The following is a 14,464-nucleotide window of genomic DNA, read 5'->3' on the forward strand; positions in this document are numbered from 1 at the left end:
ATGAGACATACGTGGGGTGGAAGTTGTGGTGGTTGTCATTTGTTATGCATTAGGGTTCAGTAAGTGAATAATCTTAAAACTACTAAAATTAAATTTCACTTAAGAGGGTGGTCTTACTCCATTGATGAGTTTTCAGTTTCAACTTACTTAGTAAACATATATGTTTACCTTCTGTGCCTGGAACTGTGCTTTAAGCTGGGAATACAGGGGTTGTGAAGACTCTTATTTACTGACCCATTGAAAATTATAGTCTAGTGAAGAAGGTAGCTGCTATAGAATTTCGAGCACCATTGGTGGTCTTTTACTGAACCAGGTGGTAGGAGAACATTGTTCTTAATTGGAGAATCAGTGTGTGGTCAGGATATTCAAATTTCAGGCTGGTTGATCAAGCCTGACTATGAATTTATTTTGCCAAGCCAAGATTATTAGATAAAAATTAAAACTTGAAATTTATCCTTCTCTTTTTTTCTTATGGACCTTTTACAGATGGATCATTCCATTTTACTGTGTCAGCAGTAGGAGGCCATGTTATGTGGCAGATTCGAGGGCAGGGCTCAGGCCAGCAGGTAGTCTCCTTAGAGATGTTAAGCTGTTGATCGGAGGCACTGTCTTGCCTTCTGAATAAAAAGTTTGTATTCGTTCCAGCCCAAGGCAGGCTTTCTGTAACGCAAATATAAATATCTGCCTATTAAAGCTAGGTAGAATCAGTATTTTAGATCAGCTTTTAAGGATTTCTGCTCTTGATAAAAATTTTTGTTTTTTAAAAAGCATTATTATGATTTTAATATAATTCTTAACAGTGCTGAAAGTTAGCATTACCTAAAAGTGACCTCAAGCTTAGTAGTGTTTGCTGTAACACTAGGAAAAAATAATTACCTGTAGGTTGCTGTAGGCCATTCAGTGTTCTCTTCATGATCGTCCCTCTGTCCTCAGTATTTGCCATCAGTACCTGCCTTGACCTCAGGAGCAAGAAGAGTTGACAAGAAATGAGCCCTCTTGTTACCAGAAGGTACTGGAATTGTACTGCAAGAACTGCTGTTCTTGTTTTCTTAGAAGAAAAAATTCAACCAAGAGATGCACAACAAGGGTTAAGTAGCAGAGTTTATTGAAGGAAGATAAAATGCATTCAAAGAGAGGAACGGCTGACTGGCTGGCTGACCTCCTGGAAAACAGTAGTGGCAGTGTTTATTTAAAGAGACAGCACACCGTGAGAGATGATTCAGAACAGGCTGCTCGAAAGAGAGGATGAGCCAGCAGCAGCTAATGCTGGGGGACCCTCTTTATGAGAATATTGCATGATTATTCATGAGGGGGGCATGAGAGGGTATCAGTTGCAACCATGTTTTAAGCAGTCTCCTTGTGTGTACATGCTACATGCTCTGTAGTTGTACATGCTAGTATACACCTCGCATGTCTCATTAGCATTTAAAATCTCCACACAGGGATGTGGTTTTTACTATTATAATGAACAAAAGCCTACTGTAGGGCAAGTTATTGGAGGAGTGCACACGCTCGTCAGCAGGGAAAGTCCCTACCATGATTATCTCCGTCTAGGGCCTGATAAGTCCCCTTCAGGGCCAGTGGATCCCAACCACAGGCCAGAAGTAGCCAGTGTAGTCATTGCCTTCTTGCAGACGGTCAGTAGGCAGCGCCTCCAGGACTTTTCCCAGGGCTCCCCTGCTTGCTTGTTTCTGGCCATCTGCCTAACATTCTTACGTGTCTTATGGTAACATTAGGGCTAATAGTGAACTATTCAATGAATGAAGTTGTTTCTACCCCAGAAATACATTCACAGTGGTAGGGAAGATATAACTTCTTCTGCTTATTTCTTAGTAATGAGTGCAGTAGGAAATATGAAAGCATTGAGGAGATTTAGAGAAAGAGATTATATCTCACTTCTCTTTGGGGGTGATCAGGAAAGACCGCAAAGAGAAAGTAGCATTTAATGTGGACCTTGAAGGATGATTAGAAGTTTTGTCAGATGGTGGAGGTGAAACACTCCATCTTAAGCAGAACAAATATGAAAAGATAGGAGAGCATGAAATATCAATGAGGAATAACCCAGTTTCACTAGGTAGGGAAATAGTAAGAAACAAGTCTGGAGAGGGAAGCTGGGACTCTTCTGGGCTGGGGAGTTAGAGCAGAGTTCCACATGAAGTGAGGCATCGTCGAGGATGTAGTTGTCACTGTTTAGTGAAATGCATCTAAAAGAGCAATCTGACAGTGTTCTGTAGGGTCTGCTTAGCAATGACTAAGTTACGTACACACCGTTCTTTGAATTTGACTTTGAATTTGGTGTGTAGAACCTGAAGTTATTGTGTGCCCAAATTCATAGTGAGAAGATGTGTTTATGCATAGGTCACACACTTAGTACGCATTAGTATACAATAATGGTGACATAGCACTTTGTTTAAGAGTGTAAACATGCAGTACGGAAGTTGAGGTAACTTATAGTTACGGTTTTTGTCTCAGGTTGACAAGAATTCTACCTGCCCTGGTAGGGTGATCATATTGTTAGAAAAGGGTCTTCTGAGTTCTTCAGAGTTGCTCCAAGGCAGGAGTTTAAGGAAAGTAAACCATGGACACCCTGGATTAATTTTTTTGTTTGTCTAAAGTATTACATAGATTGTGGCTTTGAATAAATTACCTTTCTGAAAGCTCAGCCAAGCATAGTAAACTACAAGAGAAGACATCTAACTGTCACTGCTCCCTGGCACCCACTGGCTCTCCTCCCTCGGCGCACACCTAATCCAGATGTGAAATTAAGTGCTTTCACACAGGTCCATTTATAAAGGAAATTAAGTAGGAGACTTGATTCCAGAGGGATCTTGACCTTATTCCCCAGTTTTCTTTATATTGATTTTAAAGCCTATATATTAGTTGAAAATCATTGGGAAAATAGTTGTGGAGAAGATAGGTAGTATTTTAAAATGTGACTAATGCTAGTTTTGATGGTTTAATAGTTTGGGTACTGTATTATTCTGTTTTATATTGCTACAAAGGAATATCTGAGCCTGGGTGATTTATAAAGAAAAGAGATTTGTTTGGCTTATGATTCTGCAGGCTATACACGCATGGTGCTAGCATCTGTTCAGCTTCTGGTGAGGCCTCAGGAATCTTTTACTCATGGCAGAAGGTGAAGGGGGAGTAGGCGTGTCACATGGTGAGAGAGGGAATGAGAGAGGCCAGGATCTTTTCAAGAACCAGCTCTCATGTAAAGGAAGAGAGTGAGAACTCACTCATTACCATGGAGAGGTCACTAAGCCATTCATGAAGGATCTGTCCCCATGACCCAAACACCTTCCACCGGGCCCCACCTCCAACACTGGGCATCACGTTTCAACCTGAGATTTGGAGGGGACAAATACCCAGACTACATAAGGTAGTATAAGTCTAATCTATTACATTCTGCCACTGTAGGTATGATTGTACCTACCAAATTTATATTGATACTAGCTTCTTCATAAAGATTCTCAGAAGAGGTAATTTAAGTCTTTCTTGCATTGTTTTTATAGTCATAAAATAACCTTAACTAATAATATACTTTCTCCTATGTCTAAATTAAAAAATCCCCCTGCTTGAATTTAAGCCTTTCCTTTTCATTTCATCGTTTGAAGATACTATTGATTTTGATGGCAAATCATGGAATGAATTTTATACCTATGTTAGTCACTTGAAGTGTTTGGTAGTTTAGTTTACGATGTTTTAGTCTAACATAGAAACACAATCTAATATTTTTGAATTCTCTTTCGTTAAGGCATTGTGTCCAGATCTGGCACCCTGACTTATGAAGCAGTTCACCAAACAACGCAAGTTGGATTGGGGCAGTCTTTGTGCGTTGGTGAGGGACTTTTTGCTAAAATCACTTTATTGGAGTGTGGTGTCTTCATTGGATGAGTATAATAATAATTATTGATTTTATTATTTGCAAAAGATTTTGATACTCTTATGAAAAGGATGTTACGATCTCAAATTTAATTTGCTTAAGTGTAAAGTTGTTCTGTAGTTGTTTCAAGATTTATGGTCCAAGATTTCATTTCTAGGTTGAAGAACTAACATCTTGGAACACGTGGCTCCCGGAGCACCTTGGTGCCTGAAAACATCACTTGGTTTGATTGCTCTGAAGAAATGGTTCCTTATATTAGGACTTTTGTTATCATTGCCATTATGTTCATTAGTGCTTTATAGTTACTGAATTCTTTGCCATTCAGTGTCTCATTCTTGAGGGAAGCCTCTCAGGTGCCTCTGAGCTGGAAAATTGTACTGTTAGAGCCTTATTGGTGAGAAAGTCAAGGTTGAGGAAGGTTCATTTCCTCAGAACCTCTCTTTTTATCACACTATACTGCCTCCCACTTGAAAAAGTAAAAATTACAAGTTTTTACATTTTAAAATAATTTCATTATTTGTTGCGAAAAGCCAAGGCAAATTCCTCCTTTTCATATTAATAAATATTCTTTCAAGTTCTTAGAATACCTGTTAATGTTTTAGAATTATCTTTACGAAAAAATAACATATAGCTCTGGAGTGTTTTTATTAAGATTCAAATTCATAAATTAAATATTGAAAACATTAATTGAGCATTTGTACATGCAAAGCACAATATAAGTGGAAGATACTTTTTAGTGTGACAGAGAATAAGAAAAGGTTTGAAACAGGTTTACCGATTCCTTCTTTTCCAGCTTCAGTTTTGAATTTGTAAGTGGAGGATAATAATGCCTATCTCACAGAGAAGTTGAGAAAATTAGGAAATGACAGATCTAACGTGTGCCAAAGCATAGGACTTGACACACGGTTGGCACTTAATAAATGCCGGTTCTCTTCTTCCACTCCATTTTTCAGAGATGCAGTGAAAAGTAAGAAATCAATCCTGCCCTCAGTAAGTTTGTAATTTAAAAATAAAAAGTGGCAGCCTGTCTGTAGGGAACATTTACTTTAACCCTGTCCAAGAATTTGTTCTTAAATGTGGTGTGTAGTATGGCTCTGATATGCAGGCTCTGTCATCATCCACTCTGGATCCAGAACACGAGCGGTCAGGGCACTCACTGTCACTCACTGGCACTTGTGTCTTAAAACTTGTGGGTGATTTATCTGCAGCATACTTCATCAAATAGTTTCTTTACTCAAAGAAATTTGTTAAATGTTTATTCTTTCCTCTGGTGTAACATCAGCATGCAACACAGATACACATTTTCTTAAAATGTTCATTTCTAAGGAGTTATCTGGGAATAATTTTGTGGGACAGAAGAGGCTTGATAAAGGAGCTAAAGCAAAAAGAGGGTTGTCTTCGTTACAGCCCTAGAATATTCCTAGAATATCAGGAACCAACCACCATTTAGCATTTATATAATATTACCAACAGAAATAAATGTAGCATTTTGTGATTTTTAAAATATTAAATGCAAGAGCAATGATACATTTAAAAATATTAGAGAGAAGGGTAAGAAAAATGACAAATTAGTTAAAAACATTTATTGACCTAAATTCCATGTTTCACCCTTAAATTTCCAGCTATTGATATTTTTCAACTTTTTCAGGCATTGGAGGTGATCCTTTTAATGGAACAGATTTTATTGACTGCCTCGAAATCTTTTTGAACGATTCTGCCACAGAAGGCATCATATTGATTGGTGAAATTGGTGGTAATGCAGAAGAGAATGCTGCAGAATTTTTGAAGCAACATAATTCAGTAAGTTTGGGTTTGGAAAAACATAGCTCTTTGCTCTTAATATCAGAGGCTTGTTTCAGAAGTTATTTTTATTTTTTTCAAAGGTGAATTTTTTGAGAAACCTTGAAAGATAAAACTTTCTGAGCAGGGCCTTCTATACTGGACACTCAGACAATTCTGTATTATTTCTGGGTTGATTCTCTACTTCTCTAATTCTGAACTCTCCTCCCCAGGCATCACCCCACACTTTGTGGTAGGTAAGTCGTTCTCCTGCTGAACAGATACATTCAGGCCATCAGCCCGAGAGCCCGCACTTGACCTGCAGACTTGGTTTTCACCTGTGGACCAGTATTCTTTCTCCCGATCTCAGAGGGAAATAAGTGTTTTTTTCTCTTTTTCAAGGCTGACCTAAAGATCCTATCCCTTGTGCCTTTTTTCAGGCTCTGGCTTCCCTCCAGTTTTAGACTTTCCTTGTGGAATGGCAGTTCCCTTCAGAGATCAAGTAGAAAAGCTTTACTGTCTATGTCCTGGGGAGGCTTTCCTTGTTGCCTCTCACTTAGAATTAAATGTAAAGGAGTAGTGTTGAGTTGTGTCATCATTTCATTCAGCTTGAAGGAGTTAAGCCCTGTTCCTGTGGTGAAAGGAGAGATGGGGGTGCGGTAGTGACTGAAGCAGTGTGGTGGCCACCAGCCCCCACTCAGTGAATTTGTGCTGTGGCCATTGTTGTGTCAGAGAACTGTGGGAAAAAAATCAAGCAACTGATTTTCAGAATTTCTCTTATACTGAGGAATGAGTGAAAATTTTTCTTCAGGGGACCAGGCAAGAGAGTGGAGATCACTTTCTCTCTATGTGTATGAAAAAAATCCACCAGTGAATGAATTAAATGCCACATAAAATAATACTGGAGAGTTAAAGGAACCAATAATATCATGTACAGGGTGGTTTACACAAAACAAGGCATATTTATTTGTGTTTTAAGGAATTCTCAAGGGCTATTTTGAATATACTTGATTTTCTTTTGTGGTGATTTTAAGCCCTAACTCCCATATTAGATATGACTCAGGTTTACCCTCATTCTCTCATTCTCTTTCCTTACTTTTCATTCATTCTTGAATCCTCAGCAATCAGGCTCCTGTCTGTCACTTAGAAGCTATATGACCTTGGGAATGCTTAATCTCTCGTTGCCTCAGGTTCCTTATTGGAAAAATGACGATATAGTAGTGCCTGCCTCCTAGAGTTATTGTAAGGATTGCGAAGTTTAAATGACTTAGTAACGTATAGCAAAGTAGTGCCCGGCACTTAGTAAGCACTCTTACTGAGCCACTTGCTGCTGTGGAATCTTCTTACTCTCCTGACATTGTGTTTGCACAGAGGTCACCAGTGGCCTTGATTCATTCGTCATCCTCTCCATCCTCTTGGTTTCTTTCTGGTTTTCCTCCTCTTTATCATTCCCTGGATCTATTTTCTGTGCCTATTTCTATGGCAGAAACCTGAGAACTAACTTTTATTTCTCTCTTATCCTGTTTCTACTCAGTTACCAAGATCTGTCTCTGAGACATCAGAGGTTTGTCTAGATTCAGACCCTTGTCTGTACTTAGTCCATCTACTTTGGTTTGGGTCCTCATCCCATCTCATCTGGACCATCTCAGTGGTTTCCTTCTTGATCTCTCTTATTTTCTCCAACCACCCCCCTTTACTCTTAGGCCATTCTGTTTATGGCCACCCAAATTATCTGCCCTTCTGAAACATGGGTATTGGTGCTGTTTGTCCTTGGTTCACATCAGACAGTGTTTCCCATGTAATGTTTCCCATTACATGTCAGCTAAAGGCAGATTTAGCATGGTATTCCAGTCCTTCACATACCATCCAAACCTTCCCTTTTAGATCAGTTTTCCATCTGACATGCCAGTTTTCATTCTCACTTGCCTTTGCTTGTTCCTTCTGCAAGGCATGCTTAATATCTGACTTTCACTCTAGACTGTGTTACGGACTGCAGGGAACTGTTAACTTCAGTGCCCCGCCCAGTCCCCTGGCACAGTGGGCACCAATACAGGTCATGTAAATGAAAGAGTAGATTGTTAAGGATTGGAGTAAAATGTTAGATTCCCTTGTGTTCAGAAAGTTGTACAGTTTGAAATATAAGTAAAAACTGACTTCTTTAAAAAAAAAAGTTTCGGTTAATACAGCATTATGCTGTGTTAAATTGAATTTAAAATGTATTTGGGCCCAATTCTGAATCCCTTGAATAGCCTAGTATTTAGTGGGAAAAATGAAACATAGACATTTTGTTTCATTTGGCAACATGTTTCCTATTCCTGGTTAGTTGTTATGGAATTAATTTTTATTGAGAACCTAATGTGTACAAGATTCTAAGTTAAGCAGTTCAGATGCTGCATTATATAAAATGCCTAGTGTAATACTTGGTGTAAACACTCAGTAAACATGATCTGCTGCTGCCTTTCTTGTTATCATTACAATGATAATAATTATTTGCAAATGTTCTGGTGTTTAACTTTTATCCTGATGCTTTGGTGAGTTGTTTGTGTTCTTTCTTTATGAATGAGGAAACTGCTACAGGAAGATTAGTAACTTGACAATGGTAGGTATACAGCAAACGAACCGGGGTGAGATTCATACCCAGGTTTGTCTGACTTCTCCATTTCACCATGGAAGGATGAGGTGTCAGATTGAAGGAGTTAAGGACAAAGAGTCATCAGTCCTGGGCATAGGCTGAGACTACACTGATAGCATTCTAACTGGCCTTTCTGTTTTTAGACATACCTTTCATCATTTTTGTGTCCTATTTTCAGACTACACTTCCCCATAGTCTTTTAGTTGTAGTTCTCTCCACTTAAAAAACAAAAAACAAAGAAGCCTCCAATGGCTCTTTGTTAATGGGACAGATGCAAATTTGTTTGCCATTCTAGGCTCAACAAAGTCTTGATCCTTTCTAGTGCAACAATATTCCCACTTTTTGGGGAACAGGGGAGTGGAATCAAATACAAATTAATGCCACTCAAACATGAGATTCTCATATTCTATGTAGATCTTATGAGTGGATGAATAAATAATTTGTGGAGTCTTTTCTTTTTAATTCTATACCATAGGTACTACAGTAGGTGCCAGGCATACTAAAGTTAGTGAAAATATAACCTCTGTGTTCAGGGAATTCATAGTTTAGTAGAAGAACACATGGGGAGTATGTTATAGCCAGTGTGCTGAATTTAATAGTAGAAGGGTGTAAAAGGCACAGCAGGGTCACTGATGAGATGTCACCTATGAGGGCATTTGTGGGGAGGGTGGGAGGGAGAGACAGAAAAGGCTTATGGGGAAGAGGAAGCTAGAGTCAGATCTTAAAAGTTAAGTAGGAGTTTGCCAAGCATCCAAGGAGGGTGGAGAGCATTCTCGGCAAAGGCACAGAGCTAGAGCATTCTGGGGTTACTGGAAGATAAGGAGGAAGGGAGGAAAGGTGGCAGATGAGGCAGGAGTAAGCAGTGTCTGACCATGTAGCTCCTTGCCTGCTGCATCTTAGTGGGAATCAGGGCAGTCAGTCGAACCAGAGTAGCAGTCATTCACTGCCATGTACTACTCACAGTGCAAAGAAAAAAAAAAGCCAGTTTCACTTATGAGTGTCCTTGATGAAGCAATACAAATTATTAATTTTATTAAATTATGACCCTGGAGTCAGTATTTTGTGATAAAATGGGAAGTAAAGCACTGTCACAATTGAGTTGTGAGCTGAACTAGCTGCCCTTTTCGTGGGACACCAATTTTACTTGAAAGAATGACTGGCAGACGAACTGGTAATTCAGACAGATCTCTTCTCAGTAATGAACAAAGTAAACCTGCTGTGTCAAGGAAAACAGTTGACAGTATTTGCTGCTAATAATAACATTTGAACTTTCAAGTGAATATTTAAAATTTTGGGAAAATTTGCATCTGCAACTGTGAGCTTGACAGCGTCCTCCTACCTAGAGGCTTTTCTAATGAGCTTGGTGGTGATACTGATAACTATTTGTTGTTATTAAATGATGAAACATGTCAGCATTTGGAAGATCTGCATAACTCAGTGAACCCATAGATATTTCCTAACTGAGGAATGCATGTTACAAAATCACTGTGGTTAAAAGATCACTCAAAGTGCGAGACAGATTAATGAGTTTTAAATTAACAAGGGACAGAAAGTTCACTGCTATGGTTTCAGATTCCAACATTGCACCTAACCTGTAAGAAATTACCACTTGAGAGATTTGGTTAGTATCAAAGAAGAATACTCCCAATTATCTGTAAGGCAGTCATTTAAAATACTTCTGCCTTTTCCAGTTACATATCTGTGCGAGGCTGGATTTTCCTTTTATACTTCAGCTTAAATAACATACTGCAACAGATTGAATGCAAAAGCATTTATCAGAATCCGTTTGTCTTTCATTAAGTTAAACATTCAAGAGTTGAAAATATAAGTGGTAAAATAACACAACTCTTCTCACTAGAATGGTTTTTAAAGTGTTAAAATGTTATTTTTAAGTGAATTAACAAATATTTATAAAATTTGTTTTAATTTCTAATATACTAAATATCATTAGATATAATACATATCAACAAAAGCTCTTTGAGATCTTCAATAATTCTTTTAAGTATAAGGGATCCCTAGACCAAATGATCTGAGAACTGCTGGTCTAGGGGAAGATGATGGTACCTAAGTGAAAGCTCTCAGGTTCCACTTGTGCTCAAGTTTTGCCTTCTCCAGTCCTCTCTGTTTTACCTGGTTCCTTATTATCTCTGGACTTCTGTTATGAACATGATATTACCATTAATTGTGAAACTTAATCATATATTCATATATTAGTTTATGGTATCTCTCTTTTTTTTTTTTAAGACAGAGTCTTGCTCTGTCGCCAGGCTGGAGTGCGGTGGCATGATCTCAGCTCACTGCAACCTCCGCCTCCCAGATTCAAGCGATTCTCCCGCCTCAGCCTCCCGAGTAGCTGGGACTACAGGCGCGAGCCACCATGCCCAGCTAATTTTTGTATTTTTAGTAGAGATGGGGTTTCACCATGTTGGCCAGGATGGTCTCGATCTCTTGACCTTGTGATCTGCCCGCCTTGGCCTCCCAAAGTGCTGGGATTACAGGCCTGAGCCACCATGCCTGGCCTATGGTATCTCTTAATGGATTGAGGTATATACATATTTTATATTATTTCTTCAACTACTTTGCATGTCTAGAGTACAGAAATTTTTATATTTTCTTTGTTTTTTTTTTAAACCTCAGAATCTAGTATATAGAGATTGTACATTAGAATGGATTTTTGCTGAATAAAACCAATTCTGATCTTCCCTCTTAGACACAGAATTCCAGAGTGGAAAGGGCTTTTGGGCATCAATCCAGTTTGGCCATTTCATTTCATAGATGAGGAAGCAGAAGTCTGGTTCTCAAGAAGCCTTGTCCAAGGTCATGCAGCTTTTGTTACTAGAAAATTAAGTCCTAGGTCCTTTCCAGTATACTTCCCACCTCATCTTTTTCTTTTAGCACATTTATTAAGGGTGAACTAATAATGAATTAAGGCATAATATTAGGTTGAAGTAAAGCAACCCAGTCTTGTGTCTTAAATTATTATTATCGCAAATCATATTTTCCAGTATGCTCTTTTACTTTTCAAATGATAGAGTCATGTGTATTTGTGAAGTAGAAGTTTTATATTGAACAGATACGGACATTGGCACAGTGTTGTATTCCTGAGTTTGTATGGAAAGTTAACTCAAAGGAGAATGCAGTGGTTTCAATCATGGTTTAATATTTGTGTTGGTTTTCCTAAGATGAATGGTGGGCTTTCCCCTGCCCAAGCCATTTACCATTTACCAGCAGAGTCATGAATTTGAGGTCCCGTTTTGATTGACTTCTTCATTAGAGCATTTAAAATATTACTTTCTTTCTAGGGTCCAAATTCCAAGCCTGTAGTGTCCTTCATTGCTGGTTTAACTGCTCCTCCTGGGAGAAGAATGGGTCATGCCGGGGCAATTATTGCTGGAGGAAAAGGTGGAGCTAAAGAGAAGATCTCTGCCCTTCAGAGTGCAGGAGTTGTGGTCAGTATGTCTCCTGCACAGCTGGGAACCACGATCTACAAGGTGAGCTCCAACAGTGGCCCAGGTGCTCTGAGGTTGCAGGCTTTCTCTGTGTGTGGCCACACTGGATACCTGGAAATCATGGCCTTTGCTTCTGGGACTTAATTGGTTTTCTGATGTGCAGCTTAATAGTTTGTATCAACTCTATTAATGTCCTAGTGCCCTAATTAGGCATGACCAGGAATAATATTCTTATTTTAAAGCTTTCTTCTTTAAACATTGGGATTTTTATTTTTGTAAGTGGCAAGATACAACATACACAAAAAGCATCTTGAAGATCATAAGTGTCATGATTTCCATTTTGAGGGTTTGGAAGGTAGCTGTGCAGAGAACTGCTTTATGTTTTGTTACTTGTTTTTTCCTTTGGGATATAGCCACCCTGACCCCATGGGTTTCTGTTTCTAGGGAGAGGAGGTTGGAGGCTGAGTAACAAGAAATGGAAATTGGATGAAGAAAGAGTTGGGGTGGAGGGAGATCTAAAGAGGATGGGGAGATTGGCCCTGGCTATGTTGTGATACCATTGTTAACCATTTTTTTGGTTTGTTTTTGGTTTTTTGTTTGTTTGTTTTGCTTTTCCTTTTTTAATAGGACATTATGGGTTAAAATATTCTAAGTAATTTGATGTCTTTTGTAATCTCTTTGCACTGATTTTCAGCTTGTCTCTTTGAGTGATCATTTAAGGCTCTCTCTCCCTCATTATTTTTATGATGGTATACTCCTGCCACACACACACAAAAAGCAAAAAACAACAAAAAATCTCCTCTTAAGCATGCTGAAAATAGGTACCAGTTGGTTTCCTAGAAGGGAACAGCATTCAGAGAGAATTTCAAAATCCTGATTTGGTGGTCTTCTTTGCCTTTGTCTTAGAGATAAATAAAGTGGACTCCTTTTTTTATTGAATCTTTGCATGATCCTGCTCTTGGAATATAACACTATGTGCCAAAGTGTTTGAAAGAAATCTAGGTGCTTAGTGAGAGTGAGAAATAATTTTATTTGAAGGTAGGGGTAAGGAGAAAAGCAAATGCTTAAATTCACATTGGAGATGTGTGTTACCATTTTCTTCCAGTAAGTGGCAGCATGGATCTACGCATTTTATCCTAATTGTTACAATCTAGAAAAATATGATTTTTGGTATTGTTTCCTTAAACACTACTTTGCTTAAGATATTTGTTTGTTTCAGGTATTTCTAAGGTTCTTGACATTTTGTTCAAATCCTTGTAACAATCTGTCTTTAGCTTTATTCTCTGAGAAACTGAGCAAACCTGTTTCCATTGCCTTCTTAGAAGGGTTCATGTATATAGCACTACAGAAGCATAATGAAGTTTCTCAGCTCCCAAAATTATTGTTATTATACTGCTGTGAAAAAGTAAATATTATTCAAAACCTCCCTCTCTGCTTCTGGATTTAGGAAATGTAAAGTTGAAGCTCTGCATCTGTTTCGTGAAATTCAGGCTGACACAGACTGATTTTGAAAGCTGTTATTCTGTGTTCAAACACCCTCATCCTGGTACATTTTTCTTCTGTAATTTGATTGTTCAGGGGATCCTAAAGATAATAGGTTTCAAAATCATTTTGATCCTAAATGTAATTTGGATCTTTTATCTTTATTCATTCCATCTCTCTTCTCTCTGTCTTCTGTTTCTGAAGGAATTTGAAAAGAGGAAGATGCTATGAAAGAAAAAAAAAATTCCTAAAACTGTGGAATGAATCACGCAGACATGTAACCCAGCAGCAGTTTGCTTCTGTTGTCCACTGATTAATCAGCCTATGTGCCTGACACTGGTCTTGCAGTACAACTGGAAGCCAAAACAAGGTGGAAGATGTCCTGAATTAAGATGTTTTCACCACATTGTATTACAGAGACAGCCAATAAATCTACTATTTGATTTCAATATGGTTTTGGAGGCTTATTATTGTTCCAGTGTGAAGGATGAGGAGAGTGGGAGAAATGGAGGTGTATTTATGTGTGTGTATGTTTTAATATGTTCTTTTTGTTTGTTTGTTTGTTTTTCTTGGAGACAGAGTCTCGTTCTGTCACCCAGGCTGGAGTGCAGTAGTGTGATCTTGGCTCACTGCAACCTCCGCTTCCCGGGGTTCAAGCAGTTCTCTCTGCCTCAGCTTCCCGAGTAGCTGGGATTACAGGCACCTGCCGCCACACCCGGCTAATATTTTTTTTTATATTTTTAGTAGAGACGGGGTTTCACCAAGTTGGCCAGGCTGGTCTTGAACTCCTGACCTTGTGATCCACCTGCCTCGGCCTCCCAAAGGGCTGGGATTACAGGCGTGAGGCACCGTGCTGGGCCTTTAATGGGTTCTTTAGAGAACATTGTAACCGAAACCTCTGGGAGAATGAGGCTGTAACAGTGTCAACATGACATTTGTCTATCTTAGACATAGAATGACTTCAGGTATCTTTTGAATTATAGTTTTCTCATGTATGTATATATCTCCATCATGCAGGGTAGTTCAAAGGGTTGGAGATAATGTATGAAGTCCCTGGCATGTAATAAGGCAACTTAATTGTCATCAGTGCCTCTATCATCACTACCATCCCCACCACACCATCATCATTATCATCATCAGGATTAGAGGCAGAAGCTCATTTATATTTCAGTTTCTGCCTCATTGGGAAATGGAGACTCTTCACCAATGCCATGCTTTTCTGTGGTTCTGCAGAGG

At 38.8% G+C, this 14,464-nt stretch overlaps 1 protein-coding gene across 2 annotated transcripts in view; it reads left to right on the forward strand.

Annotated features, from left to right (window-relative positions):
• SUCLG1 (succinate-CoA ligase GDP/ADP-forming subunit alpha) overlaps nt 1-13,677 on the forward strand; it is a 36,092-nt gene extending 22,415 nt beyond the window's left edge. Inside the window, exons 6-9 of one of the 2 annotated variants that reach the window (XM_004029518.4) lie at nt 3,758-3,841; nt 5,535-5,686; nt 11,600-11,788; nt 13,433-13,677. In XM_004029518.4, the coding sequence (XP_004029567.1) occupies nt 3,758-3,841; nt 5,535-5,686; nt 11,600-11,788; nt 13,433-13,459 (452 nt within the window). In that variant the 3' untranslated portion in view covers nt 13,460-13,677. Of the gene's footprint in view, nt 1-3,757; nt 3,842-5,534; nt 5,687-11,599 lie in introns of both variants that reach the window. The other variant, XM_055378933.2, reaches the window with a different exon arrangement.
• The last annotated feature ends 787 nt before the right edge of the window (nt 13,678-14,464 follow it).

This window comes from Gorilla gorilla, chromosome 12, assembly GCF_029281585.2.
Source record: "Gorilla gorilla gorilla isolate KB3781 chromosome 12, NHGRI_mGorGor1-v2.1_pri, whole genome shotgun sequence".
NCBI lineage: Eukaryota > Metazoa > Chordata > Mammalia > Primates > Hominidae > Gorilla > Gorilla gorilla.